Raw genomic sequence first — 27,419 nt, 5'->3', positions numbered from 1 at the left:
AGTTTTATAAGGGCACCACGGGGTGACCAGCCCCTCCCAACCCAGCCCCACCCCTCCCAGCCCCACCCTCCCAACCCAGCCCCACCCCACCCTCCCTCCCCACCCTCCCTTCTCCACCCAGCCCCACCCCTCCTATTTTTGGATGCACGATGGACGGACACAATAATCCCCTGTGGGCTGGTGTATCCAGGAGGTTCCTACCAGTAAAAGGATTTATTAGTGGCCATATGGTACAAGTCAACGGACCATCATAAGATACGCATAAATGCAACCAATATTGAGAATAACATCGTAAAGAAATAAAATCAGAAAGAATATCTCCCATTAAGTTATGTTTATTAGCAAAACCAATGACAGAGAACGTATACTTACAGTACACAGTTCAGGAGATGAGAAAGGAATAATTTTCGTCCAGAGTTCAGTTCTGGATGGTCGTGTGGTGATTGTGTATCAATCACACTTGATACATTAATACGAAACCCTGGCTTTCCGCAAATATTTTTAACCACAGATCCCTAGCGTCGCCACGAGAGATCCTATCGGCATTCGCTCTTCCAACAAATATCTTGGAAGCTAAGCACAACCGGGCATGGATAGTGCTCAGATGAGTAACTAATATGCACACCAGGTTGCCACAGTCGGCTGCAGGACCATGTGGCAGGCAGTGCAGTAAAATTCACGGTTATTTTGTACATTTTTGCTCCCCACATTTCCACAAGACCAGCGTGGTAAAGTATGGGTAAATGACCTCACAATCCGTAAGGCATGCAGAGGCCACATCCAGCGGTGGATTTATAAAGGGCACGACGTGTACTTGATAAGCTGTGAAGCTACAATGGCAGCATGTCCAGCAGGTTTCTGACAGGCCTTCTGTGAAGCAGAATTTCAGCGTGACTTTGCACAACTCTTGAGGATATTTGTCCTATTCTTCCACACTGGTCAGATGTCTTGGAAGCATAAAAGTTTTTTTTTATTTTACCAGGTAAGGCCCCACTGAGCTATACAGCTATTTTTTTAGAAGCGACCTGGTCATCACAAATCATAGCTCAACGAAGTGGCGTATCACGTGGAAATTTATAGGAGCCAATTACTCTAAAAGCACGTTGATTCTAAACGTGGAGGGGAAAACCGGAGGACCTGGAGAAAAATCCAAACAACCACGGGGAGATAGAACGTGCACACTCCAAATACACAGCAGGCGTCAGGGTCAAGATCGAACCCACGACCTCCTGTATACCTAGCGAGGTAGTTAACATCTCGCCACCGTGGTGGCCCTGGGTAGGGGATAGCCATATTTTTTTCACCGCATGCAACCTGCCGATCAACTGTGGTTTACCCATTTATGCTGCTTGATGGACAGAGGTGGGTAAATTTCGATTTAAAGCTTTCGTGACTGCAGGGATTCATCTTCTTGGTTCTTTCGGTAAAGTCACGTAACCCAGCTTAAATATATACGCTGCCAAGCTTGGTCGTGTTCATTCAGACGCTGTCTTTCCGACAGACCTGTTGTTCTTCACCTGAGGACGGCTGCTTGCGTTGTGGCCGAAACGTCGTGAGAATTGTATTTAATTATGTTTAATTTTTATTATTTTATTATTTCCCTTCTACGTGACTTTACCGAAAGAACAAAGAAGAGGTGGCTAATTTAAGAAACCGGCGCCATTGTTTCAACTGCCGCGCCGTGGGATTGAATCGAACCGGCGAACTGTAGATTGTAAGTCCCCTTACACCTTGGCAGCATCCCACTCTGGTACACTCACAAACAAAGCAAGACTACTCAAAAGAAGCCATTCGCCAAATATCCCAAGCAAGCAGGACTCGTGGAGAATTTTCTGGTTAAGTAATTGTCAATATATTATTATTATATCGAAGACAATAATACAACCGTGTAGGTTTTCGTGATTGTGTTGTACAGCTCTCCGATATGTTTGGGTTGTAGCGCATGTTGTTTCGCGTGATGCCCGACGTTTTAGTGCGGCACAATCTCAAAACACATCTGAGAGGTGTATGATGATGTTGACAATGACAACGATGATGTGTCCATCTGGGAGAACTTGAATCTTGGTTAAGACATTCTTCTCAGAATGCCTTTGGGGAAACCCGGTCGCAGGCGAAGGGAGCCGAGTGGAGACATTCAGCAGGGAAGGGCGAGCGTCACATTAGGGGGCGGCCTCGTTCTCGGCGCCCAGGAAAGGTCACGAACTCTGCCCACCCACCCCCGTCAGGGTGCCCGCCACCATCTTCACTCCTTCAGATCCTCCAGCGCCAGCCGCTCAACCTCGGCGCGCAGGTGCGAGCGGCGCTGCAGGTAACGGTAGACGCGCACGCTGCACAGGTACCCGCCGTACACGGTGAGCAACATCATGGAACCCGAGAAGACGCGGTAACCCACGTCCACCAACTTCTTGCCACCGCCCGTCATGATCTCTGCGCAACAAAAACAAATGCATCGCCACGTGTGAATGACAGCAGCACAACGCCCCCTGCACTGCCCACTTCGATCATTCGCCACTGACAGCGTTTCAGATGTTCGCCAGGCTGTCCCTGTAGCAGTCCACTGACTCTCTCACAAAACTCTGTGGCCGTCTGGTTCGTTATTCCTTCTGATACTAATGTAATGGGTTCCGGAGACACTTGTAGAGGTAACTTCTTTATTACAATGCAACACTCCAACAGTCCTGATACTCTGTTACAGCCTAGGTACACAGCCTAGGTACACAGCCTAGGTACACAGCCTAGATACACTACTCTGGCTATGCTCTGGGGTCCTCTGGCTACAATTACCCTAGGGGAGGCTACCTGACCCGACCGAGCCAAGGTGCGGGTCTGGACTCTGGCTTCCTCGGAACTCGCCCTTACAAGGACGTAGAGCCGGGAGTCCCAGAGTCCCACCACTGGCCCTCACAGCGTCCCGGCCCTTACAAGGACAAGCGGGACCAGGGGGTCCAGGGTCCTAAGCTGGCTGGCTGGCGGGTCTTGGGTCTTGAGCTGCAACTGGCCCCGATCGGCCAGGGAGCTGCCCTTTTATGCCTCGTCCCCAACGAGGGGTGGGGTTGTGTGCGCCCCCAGATATCCCACAGAGCACACACAGCCCCCCCGTTGGTGGAGCCAAGGGGCTTAACTGTCTGGGGTGCCTGGGATCCTAGCGCCTGGCGCCAAGGGCTTATCTGTCTAGGGTCCCAGAGCCCCCAGCAGCCCCTCCCCTCTTATGGCACTACATTAGGAAGCCACTGAAGCTCTCCACTTTTAACTAATCTAGTTTGAAAACTAATTTCTTTAGATAACTGCTCTTTGTGTTTAGTTGGTCGTCCTTGCCCCACACCTAAGATTAGCACAGTTGGCTAGATACGGTGTGAAAAAAATTCAACATACGTGCGTACATAGAAACTCGATGCGAACATGTAAAAACTGCCGATCAACTCCCATGCAATATGAATCTTACTAACCACTTAACCTCCACCCCGAACGCGAATCGTAAACTCTAAATATAATCCTAAACTTTACCCGTCACTTTATCCCTGAACCCATAAGCATATTCCTAAACCCCAAACTCTTATCCTCAATCCCTAACCCTTAATCTTAACATTAAATCCTGGATAAAAAAAAAAAAATCTGCGGGAACTACTTTTTGTTATGAAACGGTTATTCTGACGATTGCGGCTTGTTACACAACTGCAATATCTTGATTTGAAGCTTTCGTGACTGCAGGAATCCATACTCTTTGGTTCTTTCGGTAAAGTCACGGAGGTAGAAATATAAAATAAAGCAAAAAATAATATATTCTTGGTTCTTTCGGTAAAGTCACGTAGAAAGGAAACAATAAAATAAAAATTTAAAATATTTTTATTATTTTATTGTTTCCCTTCTACGTGACTTTACCGAAAGAACCAAGAATATGAATCCCTGCAGTCACGAAAGAAGCTTAAAATCAAAAAAATTATTTATCACGACGTTTCGATCGCAACACAAGCGGTCGTCCTCAGGCAGGAAAAAATATAATCCAGCAGTGGAACTGCCTAATATAATCTAGCGATCGAAACGTCGTGAGAAACATTTTTGTGTTTTATTTTATTTTTATAAATCTGCAATACGCAACCACTCCACCAGACGGCGCCGGTGCCAATTAAAACCCCCGCAAATCCAGTGTGCGTGACAAAATAAAAACACACGGGCCCCGGTGAAACAAACACACACACACACACGTGCGAACTATGAACAGTTAAGACAATTAACACCACTGATGACGGGCAATGTTTAAAATGTTATGACAATTACTTGCACCACGGCGTCAAATAACGTCAGTGTTAAACAACAACAAAAAAATGCCTACTCACTGTGACTTTAAGGAAACGTCTTGTGGTCGGCAAGGGAAACCGTGCACTGAAATGCAATAACAATACCAGCGTTATTGCTTTACATTATCCAAGTGATAAGCCACGTCGTTGAGATACCATTTGTGATTCTGAAAAAAACGATACATAGCAGCTCAATGGGCCTTCATACCTGGTACAATAAAACAAAGTTTAACCTCGAAGAACAGTGGATTTGAGCGTATCAGAAATCTTTGCGTCATTCACCAACCCTTGCCTTATGTGTCGAATCACACGGGCGGATCAATGTCTCGAGCTGAGCGTGTCGATGCTTCGTTTGCATTCCCTGCCAATCGATTCGGTTTACCCAGTATTCTTGTACAGAGGAATTGACTTTTCAGATCCATGCGACGTACAGCCGTTTCTCAATGCGGGCAACAAAAAAATGCCTGTCTTCTTAGTTCTTTCGGTAAAGTCACGTAGAAGGGAAATACTTAAATAATAAAAATAAAACATTATAAAATGCAATTCTCACGACGTTTCGGCCACAACGCAAGCAGCCGTCCTCAGGTGAAGAACAGGTCTGTCGGAAAGACAGCGTCTGAATGAGACAGACCTGTTCTTCACCTGAGGACGGCTGCTTGCGTTGTGGCCGAAACATCGTGAGAATTATTTTATTATGTTGTATTTTATTATTTTATTATTTCCCTTCTACGTGACTTTACCGAAAGAACCAAGAAGATGAATCCCTGCAGTGACGAAAGCTTTAAATCGGAAAATGTATGTTTGTGTTTCTCCCTTGTGGTGGGACTTTGTAGGAAGAACGTTGAGATTCATAAGCGGCACGGGGTGACCAATAAGATCTGAATTGGCCTGTGATAAGGTCGGACACTGATAAGGGGTTGACCGGCTATGAGTTAGTGGAGTGGAAAGCACGTGGCGTGAGACCGATGAGTGACAGCGCGTGGCGTTGTGGCGAAACTTTGGCGTTCGGATTAAACTGATGCAGCTAGCTAAGGATGCTAGCTTATATTTTTTTCGATTTAAAGCTTTCGTGACTGCAGGGATTCATCTTCTTGGTTCTTTCGGTAAAGTCACGTAGAAGGGAAGTAATAAAATAATAAAAATAAAACATAATAAAATAATATAATAATATAAAAAAAATATGGGAATATTTTGATTTAAAGCTTTCGTGACTGCAGGGATTCATCTTCTTGGTTCTTTCGGTAAAGTCACGTAGAAGGGAAGTAATAAAATAATAAAAATAAAGCATAATAAAATAATTCTCACGACGTTTCGGCCACAACGCAAGCAGCCGTCCTCAGCTTGGTGGTGTTTCGTTCTTCACCTGAGGACGGCTGCTTGCGTTGTGGCCGAAACGTCGTGAGAATTATTTTATTGTTTTATTTTTATTATTTTATTACTTCCCTTCTACGTGACTTTACCGGAAGAACCAAGAAGAATATATGTTGTGTATGTCGCTATTGTAAACTTTCAATCACATTTCTTATGATCAGTTGCATTGTTTTTACAGCATTATTTTAGTAATTTCTAGAAAGGGTTAGTTTAGCCCGATTTTTTTGATGTAGTATAGAGTTATACTTAAAATTGTAATCCATATTGTATTATGATTGTTATTGTGAGCTAACATCAAAATGGGATTTTTTTTGCACACATTTTTGTACGCAGCATAAACAACTGGTGCTTTTTCTGGAAGATTTTATTGTTTTTGTAGGGGATGTTTCAATTTGCGTATAGTAAAATTTAAAAATGTATCTTGTAATTGTATTGTTTGTTGCGGTTTCACCCGAATCAAGAGCCGAATGGCTCATAGGGTTATTCCAAATAAATAAAAACTGAAAACTGACGGGGGAGCGAGTGGTGAAGGCAACTTCTATGGTACCCATACCTGTCAACCCTTATCATTGCCCATCTCACTACAGACCAAAACTAAATGTACATGATCGTAATACAACCCTGTCAACCCATTAGCAGTGCCTAGCTTACTACAGAACAATTCAGACCTTTTCTAGATTTGAAGCTTTCGTGACTGCAAGGATTCCTATTATTAGGTTTTTTCGATAAAGTCACGGAGGTAAAAAATTAAAATTATAAAAAATAAAATAAAAATAAAAATCACGTTTCGATTGCAACACAAGCAATCATCATCAGGTATAAATGAAATTGCTTTTTCAATCATAAAATTGCTATTTCATTTATACCTGATTTTTATTGTATTTTACTTTCATTAATTTTAATTTTTTACCTACGTGACTTTACCGAAAAAACCTAAGAATAATTCAGACCTTGTTGGTCACTGCCCTTATAAATATCACCCTACAGAGTCCCATCACAAGGTGAGAAACACAAATAGACAACAACATTTATGTTCTTTGTTTTTTTCGGTAAAGTCACGTAGATAAAACAATTTTAAAACCATTGTTTTACCTACGTATGAATCCTTGTCAGTCACGAAAGTTTCAAATCTAGAATTAACATTTGTTGCCCGCATTGAAACGGCAATTAAGCTGTAAGGACATGAAAACTCACGAATATGGGGTAAACCGTATGGGTTGACAGGTATGGGTACCTCTTTAAAAACATATATAACAATCAGAATACATGAGAGTACTGTAGTCTTCTTGGTTCGTTCGGTAAAGTCACGTAGAAGGGAAGTAATACATTTTTATGATTTTATTACTTCCCTTCTACGTGACTTTACCGAAAGAACCAAGAAGATGAATCCCTGCAGTCACGAAAGAAGCTTTAAATCGAAACATGAGAGTAGCTCCTGTCATCGTGAGAGCGCGAGGCATGAACGATCTGCAATAGTACGGGGCAGCCTCCTCCCGCCCTTGCCTAAACAGCCAAGCCGGGAGCCTAGCGTAGGCCCACGGCTAACTCTCCATGTCCGACAGGGGCAAAAGCTACGAGACCGACAAATTTTTTTATTGGCGCCAAATTAGTTATATATAACGATGCGTGGCGATAGAGTAAAGGGTGTGACGCTGGACAACGACAGTTAAACGTACATTTCGTAAACAATTATAAAGAAATGGAAGTTAAATCCGCCTGAAGTTGACGCGCAACACACGCTTACCTTGCAGCGGTCACGAAGAGAGCTCGCGTCTGATTGGCTCCTCAGCGCGCGCCGCCTCCCCACGATGTAAGCCGCGCGCCCATTGGTCAATCGAGACAAAAGCCACGCCCACTTCGTGTGAGCCTACGTCATCGATGTGAGGATGTTGTGCAATTGATGAGTAGTCGTCCGAAACGTCATCTATTACAGACGTATTCATCTTCTTGGTTCTTTCGGTAAAGTCATCACGTAGAAGGGAAGTAATAAAATAATAAAAATAAAACTTAACAAAATAAAATAATTCTCACGACGTTTCGGCTACAATGCAAGCAGCCGTCTTCAGGTGAAGAATGAGACACTGCCAAGCTTGGAGCTTATATATAAGCTGGGTTGGAGGTGGAAGAAGAGCGCCTTAACAAAAGAATGTGCATATCAAGAGGAATTTAGCATATTCATGGGAAATGAGTAGGAGGTGGGCGGGGGGGTTTCAAAGTCATATTATGCCCATGCATTATGCAGGATCAGCAGCACCAAAGGGAGGGGCAGGGGGTAGCATTAACAAAGGGAGGGCATGTTAATAGCATGTAGAAGCAATGAAACATGTGAATGGGAGAGCGGTGGCAGGAGACCCGCAGCGGAGCAAATAATGCATTCCCTGTGGAGAACACAAGATACACAGTCAATGCCAGTGAGTGGACTGCGGTCTGTAAGTCACCGTAAACGTGAACATATCCATTTGAAGACACCGCACAGTATGATTGACAAATACTTAAGTTTTTTTTAATTTGTTAATTGAGATGTGACGTGATGACGTCATCTAGATACAACAGCAATTTGGAGAGTTGCGCGATGACGTCATTTAGACAGCCGGTTTGGCATGTGACGTGATGACGTCACCTATATACAGCATCAAGTTGGAGTGTTGCGCGATGACGTCATTTAGACACAACAGCCGGTTTGGCATGTGACGTGATGACGTCACCTATATACAGCATCAAGTTGGAGTGTTGCGCGATGACGTCATTTAGACACAGCCGGTTTGGCATGTGACGTGATGACGTCACCTATATACAGCATCAAGTTGGAGTGTTGCGCGATGACGTCATTTAGACACACAGCCGGTTTGGCATGTGACGTGATGACGTCATCTATATACAGCATCAAGTTGGAGTGTTGCGCGATGACGTCATTTAGACAACAGCCGGGTTGGCATGCGACGTGATGACGTCACCTGGACACGAAAGCGTGCGCGATGACGTCTTCACGCACGCCTTATAAATAGCGTGATTGTCGTGATGACGTCATCACAAAACAATAACTTTTATATGGCATTCGTGATGACGTCATCAAAAGAACCACGCTCTTTACATGGCGTGCGTGATGACGTCATCAGAGTACCCACGCTCCTTACATGGCGTGCGTGATGACGTCATCAGAGTACCCACGCTCCTTACATGGCGTGCGTGATGACGTCATCAGAGTACCCACGCTCCTTACATGGCGTGCGTGATGACGTCATCACAGTATCCACGCTCCTTACATGGCGTGCGTGATGACGTACAAAGAAGGGCCACTCGCCTTACATAACGTGCGTGATGACGTCATCCGAGTACCCACGCTCCTTACATGGCGTGCGTGATGACGTCATCAGAGTACCCACTCGCCTTACATGTCGTGCGTGATGACGTCATCCGAGTACCCACGCTCCTTACATGGCGTGCGTGATGACGTACGAAGCAGGGCCACTCGCCTTACATAACGTGCGTGATGACGTCAGCACAGTACCCACGCTCCTTATATGGCGTGCGTGATGACGTCACCCGTCAAGCCCCTCCCCCCTCCCTCCTCCCTACCACCACCACCAACAACAACTCCGGCACCACGCGAGCTGCGGCCATCCGCGTTCACCGCCACGGTGAAGATGGCAGCTGTCGTCCCGTGATGTCGGAGCGACACTGAAGAAGGGGGGGCCGGTAAGCAGAGAGCATCCACACTGATTTGTACTTTGCAGTCGCTCTCACCACCACCACCATCATCATCATCATCATCGCTGGCATCGTCGTCAGCCGCAAGCTCCATCCACTGCTGGGTTGGAAGGGCTCTCACACAAAGACAAAGATCCCCCGTGTAGCCTTAATAGACTGTAGGGGCAAGTGCTGTTAGCGAGCACCTATGAAGGCCGGAACGGTACACGAGGGGGTGGGTGGTCAGCACCACGCCCGACCGCCTTTGTCTCCCTAGTGGTAAGGTTTACACACCCCACCAGGTACGCATTTGAGGCTGAGTCGACCTAGGGGAGGCCCAGGACCGGTTCAGATAATCGTCACCGGTGTTGGCCGTGAGCGGGGAATCGAACCCGGGTTGCCGGGTTCATAGCGCAGCGTAACGCTAACCACTACACCACCGCTCCTCACTGTGCTCCACACACACATACACACACACATACACACACACACATACAACAACAACAACCGCCATTCGCCACTAAGTGGCGGTGACGTCACCACGATGCTTGTGCCAGGCCAAGTGCACCTTGAGGCCACGTGAAGTGTCGAAAGCCCGCTGGCAGGAGGTCACGGGGCAGACCCAGGTGCCACTGGTCGACTGACCGAGATGACCGAGATGACTGGCTGATGCACCACCTGTGCCCCCTACTGTGCCAACTTGCTGTGCTTTAGCCACCCGGCGCTCCGCTCGTTGTTGTGAGCGTCGCTCCTCCGCCCTCCGTTGTTGTTGGAGGGCGACTGCCTCCAACTGCCCAGTAGCGTCCTTCACGAGCCTCCTCCACTGAGGCCGATCTTGACACCGCTGGTACCAGTCATCGGCAAGTCCACTCAGCTCCACGTCCTCCTGTACCACATCACTCCATCTCTTCTCCAGCCCGTGCCGCGCCCGTCTAGCCCCCTCGATCCGGCCGAACAAAAGCTGTTTAGGCATGCGGTGGCTGGGCATGCGGGCTACATGACCCAGCCAACGCAGCCTTGCCTGCCGGAGGAGCTCACTGATGGGACTTTGCCCAGATCTTTCAAGGATTTGTGAGCTCCTCACACAATCCAGCCTGGTTAAACCCAGGATGGATCGTAGGCAGGCCAGCCTAAATGTTTCCAACCGGCGAAGATGCTCCACCAGGGGGGTCCACGTCTCGCAAGCGTAGAGAAGGGAGGGAATGACCGTGGCCGAGAAGACCTGAAGCTTCGTGCGGAGCGACAGACCAGGTAGCTTCCACACAGCGTTACGCAACCGATGAAAAGATATTGCCGCTCGACTGATTCGGAGTGAGACCTCTGCTGATAGACTGGAGCCGGTCATAAGCACACTGCCCAGGTATGGGAAACTCTCCACTCTCTCCACAACTGCCCCATCACCAATTGGGAGTTGTGGGGGTGGAGTGTCCGATGGTACAAAATACCCAGGCAGGTGCTTGGTTTTGGTGGGGCTGATGGTAAGGCCCCACCTCTTAGTGGCACGCTCCAGTCTCAGCAGCAGCGCCTCCAACTCCTCATACACACACACGTGCACATACACACATACACACACACATACACACACGTGCATACACACACATACAAAGACAAAGATCCCCCGTGTGTTAGCCGTGAGCGGGAATCGAACCCGGGTCGCCAGATTCATAGCGCAGCGCGCTAACCGCTACACCACCGCTCCCCACACACACACATACACACACATACATACACACACATACACACATATACGCACACACATACACACACACGCGACCACGGGAAGAGAGAGAGAGACACGCAAACTCCAAATACACAGCAGCAGGCGTCAGGGTCGGGATCGAACCCACGACCTCCTGCACACCAGGCGAGGTAGTTAACATCTCCTAGCCACGGTGGTTGTCACACTGAACCCCCCCCCCCCCCCCCGCTTCTCTCCCTCCCCCCCAGAGCGTGGGAGCCATGCACCGGGACAGCCCCCCAGCGCGCTGCATCAAGCCACCGAGCACCATGGACAAGTACGAGAAGCTGGCGAAGATCGGCGAGGGCTCCTACGGGGTCGTGTTCAAGTGCCGCGCGCGCGACACGGGCCACGTCGTCGCCATCAAGAAGTTCGTCGAGTCCGAGGAGGACCCGCTCATCAAGAAGATCGCGCTGCGCGAGATTCGCATGCTCAAGGTGGGCGGCGCAGGTCCAGAAGACGGGAGGAGACACTCAATCCTGGCGACCGCGTTTCAGGGTCGGAGTCTCGGTAGAGACTCGGCTCCAGGAGACCGGGTCTCAGGGTCAGAGTCTCGGTTGAGACTCTAGGAGACCGGGTCTCAGGGTCGGAGTTTTGTTTGAGACTCGGCTCCAGGAGACCGGGTCTCAGGATTGAGTCTCAGCTCCATGATGCAAGCGAACGGTCAGAGCACTGCACCTTCACCGTTGTGTTTTACAAAGTTGGCATTGTCTCAGTTTAGCGTTTTCCCACGTGAACCTGTGGTGGGAATTGAGCTGCCGCATCTGCGCTCGATGGCGAGCGATGCCAACCTCGCCACGCATCCCCGCAGCTCTGACCTTCCCTTGCACGCAGCACGGACGCTCGTCTGAAAATGCGGACCATCTGCAGCCTCGTGTTCTCTCGGCAACCCTCGATGTGAGAATTGATTTTCTTTTTGGGCAGTGGAGGAGAGGTGGCAGGCCCGTGTTTGAAGAGACACAGAGAGGGCCTGGTGCGGGGCTTGACAAACACTCTCAAACAGGGCTGCCTGTCCATTACACCGGAGTGTTTATTGACCCCCCCCCCCCCCACCCGGGCAATGACAAACACCCGAGAGAATGATCATGGAAACGAATCATCTTTTGTGAAGCTTATTTGTCATCAAATTCAATTTTGGTGCTCTGTGTGTCCGGGTAGCTCTTGCGAGACCACTCCATCAATTTCACTGAATGAGGTGTCATTTTGAGCCTCGTGATATCTCAGTCATATTGACACAACAGTCGACCTTTGACCACAGGCTCATTGGCTGTATGGCTGCTTATCCGATTTACAATTAGTATGGTGTGATACGGGTCCTGTTTCAATATCATACAATGGAGAGGCGTGTGCAGAGGGGGGTGGGGGGGGGGGGTTAGAGAGCCAATCTCATTGGCTGCTGACTGCAGTAGTTGGAGACACTCTAAGACACCCAACCCCAGGGCTTGAACCCGCAGGGTCTCTGAGTCACGCAGTCACGGAGCCTGGCGGTGGTGATGGTGACGGCTTTGCACGCCGGTAATCCAGCGCACCGTGGAGGCATTGGGTTCTCGGATCGCACACCAGAGGTCGCAACCGGGTACCCGATACCCGTATCCTACCCGATACCCGGCTACCCGTACCCGGCCGGGTACGGGTACGGGTAGCCGTTTGCGACCCTGGTGCGGCCGGGTACGGGTACGGGTACGGGTAGGCCGTGAGTCACTGGTGAGTAACCGTTTGTCACCCATTTCGGGTAGGGTACGGATAGGGAACGGGTACCCGTACCCGTACCCGGCCGGGTACGGGTAAGGAATCAAAACCCATTTGCGACCTCTGTCGCACACGTATGTTGCAAAGAAACTTTCTACCCTTAACCCGGCTGCCCAGGAGAATGCGGTACAGCAAAATTGTGGACTCCGCCTGTCCCGTCTGTATGGGATAGAGTGTTTCCCCCTTGCACGCGCTGGTTTTCCCCGGGTGCTCCGGTTTCTCCCCACGCGCTAACGCTCATTCACCCTTTGCCGCTCCGAGACGTCTGCAAGTTGCAGGGCGGGTGGCAGAGGTCGCAAACGGGTTTTGATTCCTTACCCGTATCTGGCCACACCAGGGTCGCAAACGAGTACCCGTACCCGGCCAAGTACGGGTATCGGGTACCCGATTGCGACCTCTGGGATTAAGCCATGTTGCAGGCGCGGTTGGGTTGATTCTAGGAACTTGAATTGTGAGAAGAGACAAGACTTTGGGAAATGAGTGACAAACAGTTACTCACCAGTGACTCACGGCCTACCCGTACCCGTACCCGGCCGCACCAGGGTCGCAAATGGCTACCCGTACCCGGCTGGGTACGGGTAGCCGGGTATCGGGTAGGGTACGGGTATCGGGTACCCGGTTGCGACCTCTGGCCGAGAGTATGGAAGCGTGATTACGATGAATGTGTGACGTTGACCGCGAGGTTTGCGTGAATGCCGCGGAACGGGGGGGGCGCGAGTCGTTCCCACAACGCAGCAAGGAACCTCCTCCCCTCCCCTCGCCCCCCCCCTCTTCATTTGTTTGGAGTCTCTCGTCTGCAACTGGAGACACGGGACGACGCCGTCTCATCCTGTGCGTGGGCTCCGTGCCCCGAGCGCAAACAGGTTGAGCGTGGGGTTGTGTTGTGTTGGGGTTTTTTTGTTCTTGTTATTTAAGACCGCGCACAGCAGACACCGCAGCGCGGTGAGCGGAGGGGGGCCACCTGGCAACGGCTGTTGATGGAATCGGATTAGCCAGCCCGTGTGTGAATGTGTTCGTGTGCTGTGACAGGCGTTGCCTGCATTGAGCTCCACAAATGCACGCACAAGGGGGTCACCAGACACTGACAGACAGACAGACACTGACAGAGAGACACTGACAGAGAGACACTGACAGAGAGACACTGACAGACAGACACAGACAGACACAGACATACAGACACAGACAGAGAGACACTGACAGACAGACACTGACAGACACAGACAGACACAGACAGACAGACAGACTCTGACAGACAGACACTGACAAACAGACACTGACAGACAGACACTGACAGACAGACACAGACAGACACTGACAGACAGACACTGACAGACAGACACTGACAGACACTGACAGACAGAGACAGACACAGACAGACAGACACAGACAGACACTGACAGACAGACACTGACAGACACTGACAGACAGACACTGACAGACAGACACTGACAGACAGACACTGACAGACACTGACAGACAGACACTGACAGACAGACACTGACAGACAGACACAGACAGACACTGACAGACTCTGACAGACAGACACTGACAAACAGACACAGACAGACACAGACAGACACTGACAGACAGACACTGACAGACAGACACTGACAGACAGACACTGACAGACAGACAGACACAGACAGACACTGACAGACAGACACTGACAGACAGACACAGACAGACAGACACTGACAGACATACACTGACAGACAGACAGACACTGACAGACAGACACTGACAGACAGACACTGACAGACAGACACTGACAGACACACACAGACAGACAGACACAGACAGAGAGACCTGTCCCTGGCGGGGTCTCCAGACAACGATGCCGTGTGTTTGAACGTTGCTTTGCACCCTCTCGCCTCCAGCAACTCAAGCATCCAAACCTGGTGAATCTCCTTGAGGTCTTCCGCAAGAAGAGAAGGCTCCACCTCGTGTTCGAGTACTGCGACCACACGGTCCTCAACGAGCTGGACAAACACCCCCACGGGTAAACACACCAAAGGCAAAGATCCCCCGTGTAGCCTCAACAGTCTGCTGGGGCAAGTGCTGTTAGCGAGTAGCACCTATGAAGGCCGGCACGGCATACGAGGGGGTGGGTGTCCAGCACCACGCATGAACACACACACACACATATATACAAAAGACAAAGATCCCCCGTGTAGCCTGCAACAGACTGCTGGGGCAAGTGCTGTTAGCGAGTAGCACCTATGAAGGCCGGCACGGCACACGAGGGGGTGGGTGGCCAACACCACGCCGGGCCGCCTTTGTCTCCCCAGTGACGATGTTTACACACTGCACCAGGTGCTCATTTGAGGTTGAGTCAACCTAGGGGAGGTCCAGGATCGGTTTAGGTAATCGTCGCCGGTGTTGGCCGTGGGCGGGAATCGAACTCGGGTCGCCGGGTTCGTAGCGCAGCATGCCAAGCAGAGGTCGCAACCGGGTACCCGATACCCGTACCCTACCCAATACCCGGCTACCCGTACCCAGCCAGATACGGGTACGGGTAGCTGTTTGCGACCCTGGTGCGGCCGGGTACGGGTAAGGAATCAAAACCCGTTTGCGACCTCTGACGCCAAGTGCCGTGCCACCGCTCCCCGACACGCATACGCACACACGCACGAAGACAAAGATCCCCCGTATAGTCTTAACAGACATTTGGGGCAAGTGCTGTTAGAGAGCACCTATGAAGGTGTGTGTGTGTATGTTGAACTTCTTTTGCACGGTACGTAGCCAACTGTGCGAACGGAAGGTGCGCGGGAAGGATAACAAACCAAACACAAAAAGCAGTTCTGAAGGAATGAGTTCGTCAGCCGAGATGATGGTTTAAAAGTGCCATATAGCTCCAGTGACTTCCTAATATCGGACGGCAGAGCCTTCCAGACGGCCACAGAAGCCACATCTGAAAGCGCCGCGCGATGCAGCAGTGACCGTCTTTGTTCGATGGCCACCCAAAAGCCGCCGCTGCTACTGCTGCTACTGCTGGTGCTGCTGCTGCTGCTGCTGCCGCTGCTGCCGCTGCTGCTGCTACTGCTGCTACTGCTGGTGCTGCTGCCGCTGCTGCCGCTGCTGCCGCTGCCGCCGCTGCCGCCGCTGCCGCCGCTGCCGCCGCTGCCGCCGCTGCCGCTGCTGCCGCTGCCGCTGCCGCTGCCGCTGCCGCTGCCGCTGCCGCCGCCGCTGCCGCTGCCGCCGCCGCCGCCGCCGCCGCCGCCGCCTCTGCCGCCGCTGCCGCTGCTGCCGCCGCTGCCGCTGCTGCCGCTGCTGCCGCTGCCGCCGCTGCCGCCGCTGCTGCTGCCGCTGCTGCCGCTACTGCCGCTGCTGCTGCCTCTGCCGCTGCTGCCGCTGCCGCTGCTGCCACCGCTGCCGCCGCCGCTGCTGCCGCTGCCGCTGCCGCTGCTGCTGCTGCCGCTGCTGCCGCCGCTGCTGCTTCTGCTGCTGCTGCTGCCGCTGCTGCTGCTGCCGCTGCTGCTGCTTCCGCTGCTGCCGATGCCGCTGCCGCTGCTGCTGCTGCGATGACCGCACTCTTGTGGCCAGCGCTGCTCTAACAGACCCCCATGTCCTTGTCTCCCTGCAGGGTCCCCGAGCCCCAAGTGAAGAACATCTTGTTCCAGACTCTGCAGGCGGTCGGCTTCTGTCACCAGCACAACGTACGTCTCTCCGGCACACAGTGAGAGCTTTCAGCAGCATCAGCAGCAGCAGCATCAGCAGCAGCAGCAGCATCAGCAGCAGCAGCAGGGGATGTCGGCGATTGTAGTGGCATCAGTAGCAGGTTTCATCAGCAGCAATAGCAGCATCTTCAGCAGCATCGGCAGCAGTTGCATCTTCATCATCAGCAGCTTTTGCATAATCGGGCATAAGAAGCTGTATCTGCAGCAGCAGTAGTAGTAGCATCAGCGGTAGAGACAAAATAATTCTTAACAGCAGCTGTAGCATCATCAGCAGTCGCAGCAACATCCGTATCTTCTTCATCTGCAGTCCGCATTATCAGCATCCTTATCAGCAGTAAAACTACTTTTAAAAATACTTGTATTTTACCTAGAAGTGGCCTGGCAATCACAAATGATAGCCCAACGAAGTGGCTTATCGTTACGTGGAAACTTACCGCAGCCGAATACTCTAAACGCATGTTGAGTCTAAATGTGGAGGGAGAAACCGGAGGACTCCAATACACAGCAGACGTCAGGGTCGGGATCGAACCCACAACCTCCTGCACACCAAGCGAGGTCGTTAACATCTCCTAGCCACCGTGACGCCCCAATCAACAATGGCTTCACCATTATTATGATCATCATCATCAGCAGCAGCATCATCAGCAGCAGCATCATCAGCAGTATCAGCAGCATTAGCATCACATGATCATCATGAACCAGCCTCTGAAGTATAGGTAGTTGATCTCTTATCCAGGTCAGCAATGACTACAAAAAAAACTAACTACGAGATACAATTTCGGTTTCGCATAATTTGACTAAATTCCAGCTCTTGACAATCACGGTGGCAGGGTGGCGCAGTGGTCACGCTCGTGCCTCGCAGCACGACGGCCTCGGGTTCGATTCCTAACTGGGGGGCGCCCTTCCGCGTGTAATTAGTCCATTCTCACCCCTGTTCTCCGGCTTAAAACGGCCGATGAAACGTAAAAAGCGACTTTGGGACTGCACGTCGCAGCGACGTCGCCGCCTGCTGCGAGAACTTTCCAGGAGCGAGCGGCCGCCGCTTGCCAGTGAAGGCAGCAACGGTGGTGATCTGCGGTGACGGTGACGGCGTGGTGGAGCGGCGGGCGTGGGTAGCTGTCGCGCCGTGTTGGCGCGCCGTGTTGCCGTGTTGGCACGCCGTGTTGCCGTGTTGGCGCGCCGTGTTGCCGTGTTGGCACGCCGTGTTGCCGTGTTGCCACGCCGTGTTGCCGTGTTGCCACGCCGTGTTGCCGTGTTGCCACGCCGTGTTGCCGTGTTGCCACGCCGTGTTGTCGTGTTGCCACGCCGTGTTGCCGTGTTGCCACGCCGTGTTGCCGTGTTGCCACGCCGTGTTGCCGTGTTGCCACGCCGTGTTGCCGTGTTGCCACGCCGTGTTGCCGTGTTGCCACGCCGTGTTGCCGTGTTGCCACGCCGTGTTGCCGTGTTGCCACGCCGTGTTGCCGTGTTGCCACGCCGTGTTGCCGTGTTGCCACGCCGTGTTGACGTGTTGCCACGCCGTGTTGCCGTGTTGGCACGCCGTGTTGCCGTGTTGCCACGCCGTGTTGCCGTGTTGCCACGCCGTGTTGCCGTGTTGCCACGCCGTGTTGCCGTGTTGCCACGCCGTGTTGACGTGTTGCCACGCCGTGTTGACATGTTGCCGTGTTGCCGTGTTGCCACGCCGTGTTGCCGTGTTGCCACGCCGTGTTGACGTGTTGCCACGCCGTGTTGACATGTTGCCGTGTTGCCGTGTTGCCACGCCGTGTTGACGTGTTGCCACGCCGTGTTGCCGTGTTGCCGTGTTGCCATGTTGCCACGCCGTGTTGACGTTCGGTGCGTATTTGCCGTGGCAGTGCATCCACCGTGACGTGAAGCCAGAGAACATCCTGGTGACCAAGCAAGGAATCATCAAACTCTGTGACTTTGGCTTTGCCCGCATGCTAAGTGAGTTTCCTGCACGCATGCACACACACGCACGCACGCGCACGCACGCACACACGCACGCACACACACACACACTCACCCTGTGGGGAGCGGTGGTGCAGCGGTTAGCGCACTGCACGACAAACCCGGCGACCCGAGTTCGATTCGCGCTCACGGCCAACACCAGTGACGATTATTTGAACCGGTCCTGGGCCTCCGCTAGGTCGACTCGACCTCAAATGATGAGTACCTGGTGCGATGTGTAAAACATCGCCGCAACCCAACCCCATCGTGTGCCGTGCCAACATTCATCAAACAAAGACGGTGGTCACCGCATCAGCGCTTTCAGATGCGCTTCTGCGGCCGTCTGGAACGCCTCTTCCTTCCGACATTAGGAAGCCACTTGGAGCTAGTTGGCAATTTTAAATCATCATCTAGATCGGAAACTCATTTCCGTAGAAGAACCGCTTCATGTATTTCGTCTGCTGTCCTTTCCCTGCACTTCTGATCAGCACGTACGACGCGAAAGAAGTTCAACATGCGCACGGTACATAGGCGCTACGCGCTAATGGCACTCGCCCCACAAGCTAATGCTATATGCTTGTTGTAGCGGGACCGGGTGACGAGTACACGGACTACGTGGCGACGCGCTGGTACCGTGCCCCCGAGCTGCTGGTGGGCGACACGCAGTACGGACCGGCGGTCGACGTGTGGGCGCTGGGCTGCGTCTTCGCCGAGCTCCTGGCCGGGGAGCCTCTGTGGCCGGGCCGATCGGACGTCGATCAGCTGCACCTCATCCGCACGACGCAGGGTCGGACACGCACGCTCGCTCGCTAGCTCGCACGCTAGCACACGCGCTCGCACACTGACACGCTCGCTAGCACCCTCGCTAGCTCGCTAACTAGCTCGCACGCTAGCACACGCGCTCGCACACTGACACGCTCGCTAGCACCCTCGCTAGCTCGCTAACTAGCTCGCACGCTAGCACACGCGCTCGCACACTGACACGCTCGCTAGCACCCTCGCTAGCTCGCTCGCACGCTAGCACATGCGCTCGCACACTGACACGCTCGCTAGCACCCTCGCTAGCTCGCTCACACGGTAGCACATGCGCTCGCACACTGACACGCTCGCTAGCACGCACGCTAGCACGCTAGCACACGCGCTCACACACTGCCACGCTCGCTAGCACGCTCGCTCGCTCGCTCGCACGCTAGCACATGCGCTCCCACACTGACACGCTCGCGAGCACGCTCGCTCGCTCGCTCACATGGTAGCACATGCGCTCGCACACTGCCACGCTCGCTAGCACGCTCGCTCGCTCGCACGCTAGCACATGCGCTCGCACACTGACACGCTCGCGAGCACGCTCGCTCGCTCGCTCACACGGTAGCACATGCGCTCGCACACTGCCACGCTCGCTAGCTCGCTCGCTCGCTCACACGGTAGCACATGCGCTCGCACACTGACACGCTCGCTAGCACGCACGCTAGCACGCGCTCACACACTGCCACGCTCGCTAGCACGCTCGCTCGCTCGCTCGCACGCTAGCACATGCGCTCCCACACTGACACGCTCGCGAGCACGCTCGCTCGCTCGCTCACACGGTAGCACATGCGCTCGCACACTGCCACGCTCGCTAGCACGCTCGCTCGCTCGCACGCTAGCACATGCGCTCGCACACTGACACGCTCGCGAGCACGCTCGCTCGCTCGCTCACACGGTAGCACATGCGCTCGCACACTGCCACGCTCGCTAGCTCGCTCGCTCGCTCACACGGTAGCACATGCGCTCACACACTGCCACGCTCGCTAGCACGCACGCTAGCACGCGCTCACACACTGCCACGCTCGCTAGCACGCACGCTAGCACACGCGCTCACACACTGCCACGCTCGCTAGCACGCACGCTAGCACGCTAGCACACGCGCTCACACACTGCCACGCTCACTAGCACGCACGCTAGCACGCTAGCACACGCGCTCACACACTGCCACGCTCGCTAGCACGCACGCTAGCACGCACGCTAGCACGCTCGCTAGCACGCTCGCTAGCTCGCACGCGAGCACGCTAGCACACGAGCACACGCGCTCGCACACTGCCACGCTCGCTAGCACCCTCGCTAGCTCGCACGCGAGCACACGAGCACATGCGCTCGCACACTGCCACGCTCGCTAGCACCCTCGCTAGCTCGCACGCGAGCACGCTAGCACGCGAGCACACGCGCTCGCACACTGCCACGCTCGCTAGCACCCTCGCTAGCTCGCACGCGAGCACGCTAGCACACGAGCACACGCGCTCGCACACTGCCACGCTCGCTAGCACCCTCGCTAGCTCGCACGCGAGCACGCTAGCACACGAGCACACGCGCTCGCACACTGCCACGCTCGCTAGCACCCTCGCTAGCTCGCACGCGAGCACACTAGCACACGAGCATATGCGCTCGCACACTGCCACGCTCGCTAGCACCCTCGCTAGCTCACACGCGAGCACGCTAGCACACGAGCACACGCGCTCGCACACTGCCACGCTCGCTAGCACCCTCGCTAGCTCGCACGCGAGCACGCTAGCACACGAGCACACGCGCTCGCACACTGCCACGCTCGCTAGCACCCTCGCTAGCTCGCACGCTAGCACACGAGCACACGCGCTCGCACACTGCCACGCTCGCTAGCACGCTCACACACTCGCGCGTACATTTTTCATCGTTGCTACGCGGATACTGCACGGCCGTCGTTGGATTCTTGAGATGCTGACAAATTCTCCATTCGCTCGTTTTCATTATTATTTAATATTACATATTTATTTTTTACCGATAGCTCGTTTTAATAGGGACCGCGAAATTTGCGGAGGTCGCGGGTCATTGTCCCCCCCCCCCCCCGCCCCTCGCCTGGGAGCTTTAGTGCAGTCGTCGGTTGAGAATGACGGACTGAGTGAATGACCGAGTGATCAAACGTTGTCCTTCAGGAGACCTCATTCCACGACACCAGCAGATCTTCAGCTCGAACCAGTTCTTCAGCGGGCTGAGCATCCCTGAGCCTGAGACACGGGTGGGTGGACACAGAGACACCTCGAGATGTTAACTACCTCTCCTCGTATACAGGAGGTTGTGGGTTCGATCCAGACGCTGACCCCTGTTCTATATTTGGAGTTTGCGTGTCTCTCTCATCATCATCAAGGTGGCTCGGAGATGTTAACTACCTCGCCTGGTGTACAGGAGGTCGTGGGTTCGATCCCGACCCAGACCGCTGTTGTATATTTGGAGTTTCCGTGTCTCTCTCTCATCACGGTGGCTACGAAATGGTAACTACCTCGCCTGGTGTACAGGAGGCCGTGGCTTCGATCCCGACCCCTGCTTTCTATTTGGAGTCTCTCTCTCTCCCCGTGGTCGCGTGGATTCTTCTCCGTGTCCTCCAGTTTTTCCCATCCACATCTAGAATCACCGTCACGCGTTGAGAGCATTCGGCTGCTGTACATGTCCACACGACGATAAGCCACTTTCGTTGTGCTGATATCTTTTGTGATAGCCAAGTCGCTTCTGAAGAAGAGCCACACGGCTCAGTGGGGCCCTACCGAGTAAGGCTCCCAGAATTAAGATCGGATGAGACCAGACCCATTGTGGGCGATGTGGTCATAGGCGGTAGACGGTTAGGTCTGTTGTAGTGTCACAAATAACGAATAGTTTGTAGTTAAAGTTCAGCGCTGGCTTGTTTCTAAAAAGTGACATTACACTTCAGAATGAGAATATTGTATTTATCGTGGAGGAATCTGATGTTTCACGGATGTCCAGTTGGGGCACGGTAAGAACGTTAACAACAACAAACAGTACAAAAACACAATGAGAGTGAAAAGTACAATAAAGGTAAACAAATCACCAAAACACATATAAGTAAAACTAAACAATCCCCATCCTACCAGTCCACTGAGGTATTCACTTATTGTTCAAAAGCGACCTGGCCACAAATGATAGCTCAACAAAGTGGCCCATCATTTGGACATTTATCGCAGCCAAAATAATCTAAATAGTCTAAACGCATGTTTCTAAATGTGGAGGGAAAAATTTGAGGACCTGGAGAAAAAATTCACGTGAACCCCCGACCTCCTGTATACCAGGCGAGGTAGTTAATATCTCCTAGCCACCGTAATGATGATGAGAGAGAGACACGCAAACTCCAAATATACAGCAGCAGGCGTCAGGGTCAGGATCAAACCCCGACCTCCTGCACACCAGGCGAGGTAGTGAACACCTAACGCAAGCACGGCAGCAGCTGTCGTGTTCCACCTCTCACGCTTTCTCCGTCCTGCCCCTCCGGCGCGTCTCGCGCCGCCAGGAGCCGCTGGATTCGCGCTTTCCTTGCGCGTCGCCCGCGGCGCTCTCCTTCATGCGCGGCTGCCTGGAGATGGACCCGGCCGACCGTGCGGCCTGCGACGGCCTCCTGGGCCACCCCTACCTGGCGGAGCGGGACGGCGACCGGCGGCGCTCCGAGCGGCACGGCCGCCTGCCGCTGGTCGCGCACGGCGGCAAGAAGACGCACGGCGGCGGCGGGGCCGCGCGTCACAACGGCAACAACGCCGGCGGCAACGGCAACAAGTACGACAACCACCGGCTGCCGGACATCAACGCGCCGAACGCGGCGCACGCGGCCCACGCGGCGTCCTCGTCACCGCAGCCGCCCGCGCCGCCCACGCCGCCCACTCCGCCGCTCTGCCTCACCCCGTTCATGCGGGCGCCCAAGTCGTAGAGGAAGTGACCCACCGTCATCACCACCGTCGCCACCACCGCCACCCACCGTCGCCACCGTCATCACCACCGCGACCCACCGCCGCCGCCACCGTCACCACCACCGCCGCTGTCACCACCGTCGCCACCACCACCGTCACCACCGTCGCCACCACCACTGTCACCGCCACCACCACCGTCGCCACCACCGCCGTCACCACCACCGTCGCCACCACCGCCGCCACCACCACCACCACCGCCACCCACCACCCACCAGGGCCACCGCTCGTCCCTGGTCCACTGAGGTCTCGCTCGCCCCGTCCGACGGAATGCCCCCGACTCGACCCGCCGCCTCTACCGAAGATGAACACCCCCCCTCCCCGCTCGCAACCGCTTGCAACCCCCACCCGCTCGGCTTGCGGGATCCGATGAGAAGCGGGCGCATTGCGGCTGACGCATGGCGGTTATCTCCGTGACAACGTCACGAGGCCGCGCTCGCGTCCCGCGTCTTCGGCGTTGGCGTCTCCGCCCTGCTCCGACGAGCGCTTGGACCGCAGCACTCGACTCCTGTTTACAGCCCCCGAGCCAGCGGTGGGAAATTCCACGTTCTTGTGGCAGGACGAGGCGACCCACGCAAACCGAACCACTGCTGACTTCCCACCACGGTGGATGCAGGGTCTTTTTTTTTTTTTTTTTTTTTTTTTCTTCTCCCCGCGCAAAAGCACGGTGGCCACGACGCCACCGCGCGACGTCAGCTGCCTGCCGATGGGCGCGCAAACGGCAACGCCAACGGCGGTGTCCCACGTCCGGCCGCGGAGCCCAGTGTGGGTGCAATTTGAAGGCGCCTCGTAAAGTCCACGATTTACACCATTGCTACCTCATTTGCCAGTAAAAAACATTATTGGTTTTTTACCCTTTTATCTGACACCTTTGTTGTAAAAAAGGTGTCAGTTTTGTTGCCAGATAAAAGGGTAAAAACCCAATTGTCATATTTTTTTACTGGCAAATGAGGTACCAATGGTGTATATGCTTACCCCGAGCTCTCATACTCTGATGGTGCATTGTCTTTGAGTTGTGCGCCTTTTGGCGTCATCTGGTCCAACCCATGTGAGACGAGGCTCTAAGGAAAGCTGTCTCGGGTGTGGACCAATCAACTTCAAGGACAGTGCATACATTATCAGAGTTGTGTTTTTTGTTTGCATTATGACTGCAGGTATTGTGGTCTATGCAAACATGACTAATTGTGGGTAGATGTTGGTTGGCTGCATGACAAACCGAACCTGGTGTGGAGCGAGAGGGGCTTGCCCGTACGGCGTTCCCTTGTTAGTCATGCACTTGGCTGTCCACGATGTTGGCTCTCTGCGAATCGTATCTGGAAATCTACGCGACGACTGCATCGAGAGAGATAAAGTGACGAGAGATAAAGTGATGAGAGATAAAGTGATGAGAGATGGAGTGATGAGAGATAAAGTGAAGAGAGATAAAGTGGTGAGAGATAAAGTGATGAGAGATAAAGTGATGAGAGATAAAGTGATGAGAGATGGAGTGATGAGAGATAAAGTGGTGAGAGATAAAGTGACGAGAGATAAAGTGATGAGAGATGAAGTGATGAGAGATAAAGTGACGAGAGATAAAGTGATGAGAGATAAAGTGGTGAGAGATAAAGTGATGAGAGATAACGTGATGAGAGATACAGTGATGAGAGATAAAGTGATGAGAGATGGAGTGATGAGAGAGAAAGTGATGAGAGATGGAGTGATGAGAGAGAAAGTGATGAGAGAGAAAGTGATGAGAGATGGAGTGATGAGAGAGAAAGTGATGAGAGATGGAGTGATGAGAGAGAAAGTGATGAGAGATAAAGTGATGGGAGATAAAGTGATGAGAGATAAAGTGACGAGAGATAAAGTGGTGAGAGATAAAGTGACGAGAGATAAAGTGATGAGAGATAAAGTGGTGAGAGATAAAGTGATGAGAGATAAAGTGATGAGAGATGGCGTGATAAGAAAGTGATGGGAGAGAAAGTGATGAGAAAGCAAGATGGAGAGAGCTTCTCGAACCTTTGGAAGAATGTTGAGCACACGTCTGCACGTGCTATGTCCGTAGGGCCAATGTCGCTGTCCCGTGAAATGTTTCCGTTCACGAGCGTATCCCTCGTGGCGAATAACGTGGGAGAATCCTGCCCACTCCCGACAAAGCCCACAACTTGACGGGTGTTGAGCAGAGGTCGCAACCGGGTACCCGATACCCGTACCCTACCCGATACCCGGCAACCCGTACCCGGCCGGGTACGGGTACCCGTTTGCGACCCTGGTGCGGCCGGGTACAGGTACGGGTAGGCCGTGAGTCACTGGTGAGTCACCGTTTGTCACTCATTTCCCAACGTCTTGTCTCTTCTCACAATTCAAGTTCCTAGAATCAACCCACCCGCGCCTGCAACATGGCTTCATCCCAGATGTCGCAATCAGGTACCCGATACCCGGCCGGGTACGGGTAGCCGTTTGCGACCCTGGTGCGGCCGGGTACGGGTAAGGAATCAAAACCCGTTTGCGACCTCTGGTATTGAGTCGTAGGCTCTGTCCACTGCACCGCCTGTGATTGGATGGTTTAAATGAAGTCGCATACATTGCTTATTATTATTATTATTTAAATGAAGGTCTCTTGTTTATGCTGAACTTGTTTCGCTGCGTACGTAGCCAACAGTTCTAATCGGATGTGCGGGTAGTGTGTTAGTGTGAAAGGTCTCTATTTGTATAAAGTGATAACAGCTGGACGTGTGTGTGTGTGTGTGATTGCACTCCACATTCCTCCCAGCACCAAAAGAGCAATGGGGGTGGCTCTTTAAGCCAGCGGTGGAAATTCCACATTCCCATGGCGTGCGTCAGCCTCGGTATCCGTAGAGCGCAAACAGCTGTCGACTTCCGCAGAGCGGTACTCGTTTTATCGACCCCCAAAGGGGATGATTGTCTCATCTCACCCCCCCCCCCCGACCTCATCACTCTCACGCAACCACTCATCCCACCACTCCTCATTCCACAGACGCTCACCTCATCAGTCTCGCGCAACCACTCATCCCACCACTCCTCATTCCACAAAGACGCTCACCTCATGACTCTCACGCAACCACTCATCCCACCACTCCTCCCACAAAGACGCTCACCTCAGTCTCACGCAACCACTCATCCCACCACTCCTCCCACAAAGACGCTCACCTCATGACTCTCGCGCAACCACTCATCCCACCACTCCCACAAAGACGCTCACCTCATCACTCTCGCGCAACCACTCATCCCACCACTCCTCATTCCACAAAGATGCTCACCTCATCACACTCACGCAACCACTCATCCCACCACTCCTCCCACAAAGACGCTCACCTCATCACTCTCACGCAACCACTCATCCCACCACTCCTCCCAAAGACGCTCACCTCACTCTCACGCAACCACTCATCCCACCACTCCTCCCACAAACACGCTCACCTCATCACTCTCACGCAACCACTCATCCCACCACTCCTCATTCCACAAAGACGCTCACCTCATCAGTCTCACGCAACCACTCATCCCACCACTCCTCTCACAAAGACGCTCACCTCATCACTCTCACGCAACCACTCATCCCACCACTCCTCATTCCACAAAGACGCTCACCTCATCAGTCTCACTCAACCACTCATCCCACCACTCCTCCCACAAAAACGCTCACCTCATCAGTCTCACGCAACCACTCATCCCACCACTCCTCCCACAAAGACGCTCACCTCATCAGTCTCACGCAACCACTCATCCCACCACTCCTCCCACAAAGACGCTCACCTCATCAGTCTCACGCAACCACTCATCCCACCACTCCTCCCACAAAGACGCTCACCTCATCACTCTCACGCAACCACTCATCCCACCACTCCTCCCACAAAGACGCTCACCTCATCAGTCTCACGCAACCACTCATCCCACCACTCCTCATTCCACAAAGACGCTCACCTCATCACTCACGCAACCACTCATCCCACCACTCCTCATTCCACAAAGACGCTCACCTCATCACTCACGCAACCACTCATCCCACCACTCCCACAAAGACGCTCACCTCATCAGTCTCGTGCAACCACTCATCCCACCACTCCTCCCACAAAGACGCTCACCTCATCACTCTCACGCAACCACTCATCCCACCACTCCTCCCACAAAGACGCTCACCTCATCAGTCTCACGCAACCACTCATCCCACCACTCCTCATTCCACAAAGACGCTCACCTCATC

At 53.2% G+C, this 27,419-nt stretch overlaps 3 protein-coding genes across 4 annotated transcripts in view; 1 reads left to right on the top strand and 2 right to left on the bottom strand.

Annotated features, from left to right (window-relative positions):
- Nucleotides 1-319: 319 nt before the first annotated feature.
- On the bottom strand, nt 320-7,463 carry LOC133358029 (cytochrome c oxidase assembly protein COX14 homolog). The gene is made up of 3 exons (XM_061576304.1): nt 7,411-7,463; nt 4,335-4,380; nt 320-2,427 (listed from the first exon to the last, which is right to left on the bottom strand). Exon 3 carries the CDS (start codon nt 2,420-2,422, stop codon nt 2,243-2,245), a length of 180 nt encoding a protein of 59 aa, XP_061432288.1. The 5' UTR covers nt 2,423-2,427; nt 4,335-4,380; nt 7,411-7,463; the 3' UTR covers nt 320-2,242.
- Nucleotides 320-27,419, bottom strand: part of ALKBH4 (alkB homolog 4, lysine demethylase) — a 104,875-nt gene continuing 77,775 nt past the window's right edge. For both annotated transcript variants that reach the window (XM_061576113.1, XM_061576112.1), the window contains exon 5: nt 320-1,503. The gene's annotated coding sequence lies outside the window, so the exon portion shown is untranslated. The remainder of the gene's footprint in view (nt 1,504-27,419) is intronic.
- Nucleotides 9,252-26,951, top strand: LOC133357958 (cyclin-dependent kinase-like 1). Its single transcript, XM_061576176.1, has 8 exons — nt 9,252-9,362; nt 11,301-11,528; nt 14,718-14,839; nt 16,424-16,496; nt 18,368-18,458; nt 19,048-19,248; nt 21,404-21,486; nt 22,768-26,951. The coding sequence occupies exons 2-8, from the start codon at nt 11,313-11,315 to the stop codon at nt 23,176-23,178; spliced, it is 1,197 nt and encodes a 398-aa protein (XP_061432160.1). The 5' UTR covers nt 9,252-9,362; nt 11,301-11,312; the 3' UTR covers nt 23,179-26,951.

The sequence above is a fragment of the Lethenteron reissneri genome, chromosome 60, assembly GCF_015708825.2.
Source record: "Lethenteron reissneri isolate LAM-NWPU_2019-01 chromosome 60, ASM1570882v1, whole genome shotgun sequence".
In the NCBI taxonomy this organism is placed as follows: domain Eukaryota; kingdom Metazoa; phylum Chordata; class Hyperoartia; order Petromyzontiformes; family Petromyzontidae; genus Lethenteron; species Lethenteron reissneri.
The sequence above is the reverse complement of the archived record's forward strand: the minus strand, read 5'-3'. Positions and strand labels throughout refer to the sequence as shown.

What these genes read in the sequence shown, in the direction of transcription:
- LOC133358029 (XM_061576304.1), bottom strand. Translation starts at nt 2,422, where the DNA reads ATGACGGGCGGTGGCAAGAAGTTGGTGGACGTGGGTTACCGCGTCTTC.
- LOC133357958 (XM_061576176.1), top strand. Translation starts at nt 11,313, where the DNA reads ATGCACCGGGACAGCCCCCCAGCGCGCTGCATCAAGCCACCGAGCACC. An exon ending in GCGAGATTCGCATGCTCAAG is followed by an intron (nt 11,529 to 14,717) that starts GTGGGCGGCGCA and finishes TCTCGCCTCCAG; the next exon opens with CAACTCAAGCATCCAAACCT. An exon ending in TCCCTGAGCCTGAGACACGG is followed by an intron (nt 21,487 to 22,767) that starts GTGGGTGGACAC and finishes TCGCGCCGCCAG; the next exon opens with GAGCCGCTGGATTCGCGCTT.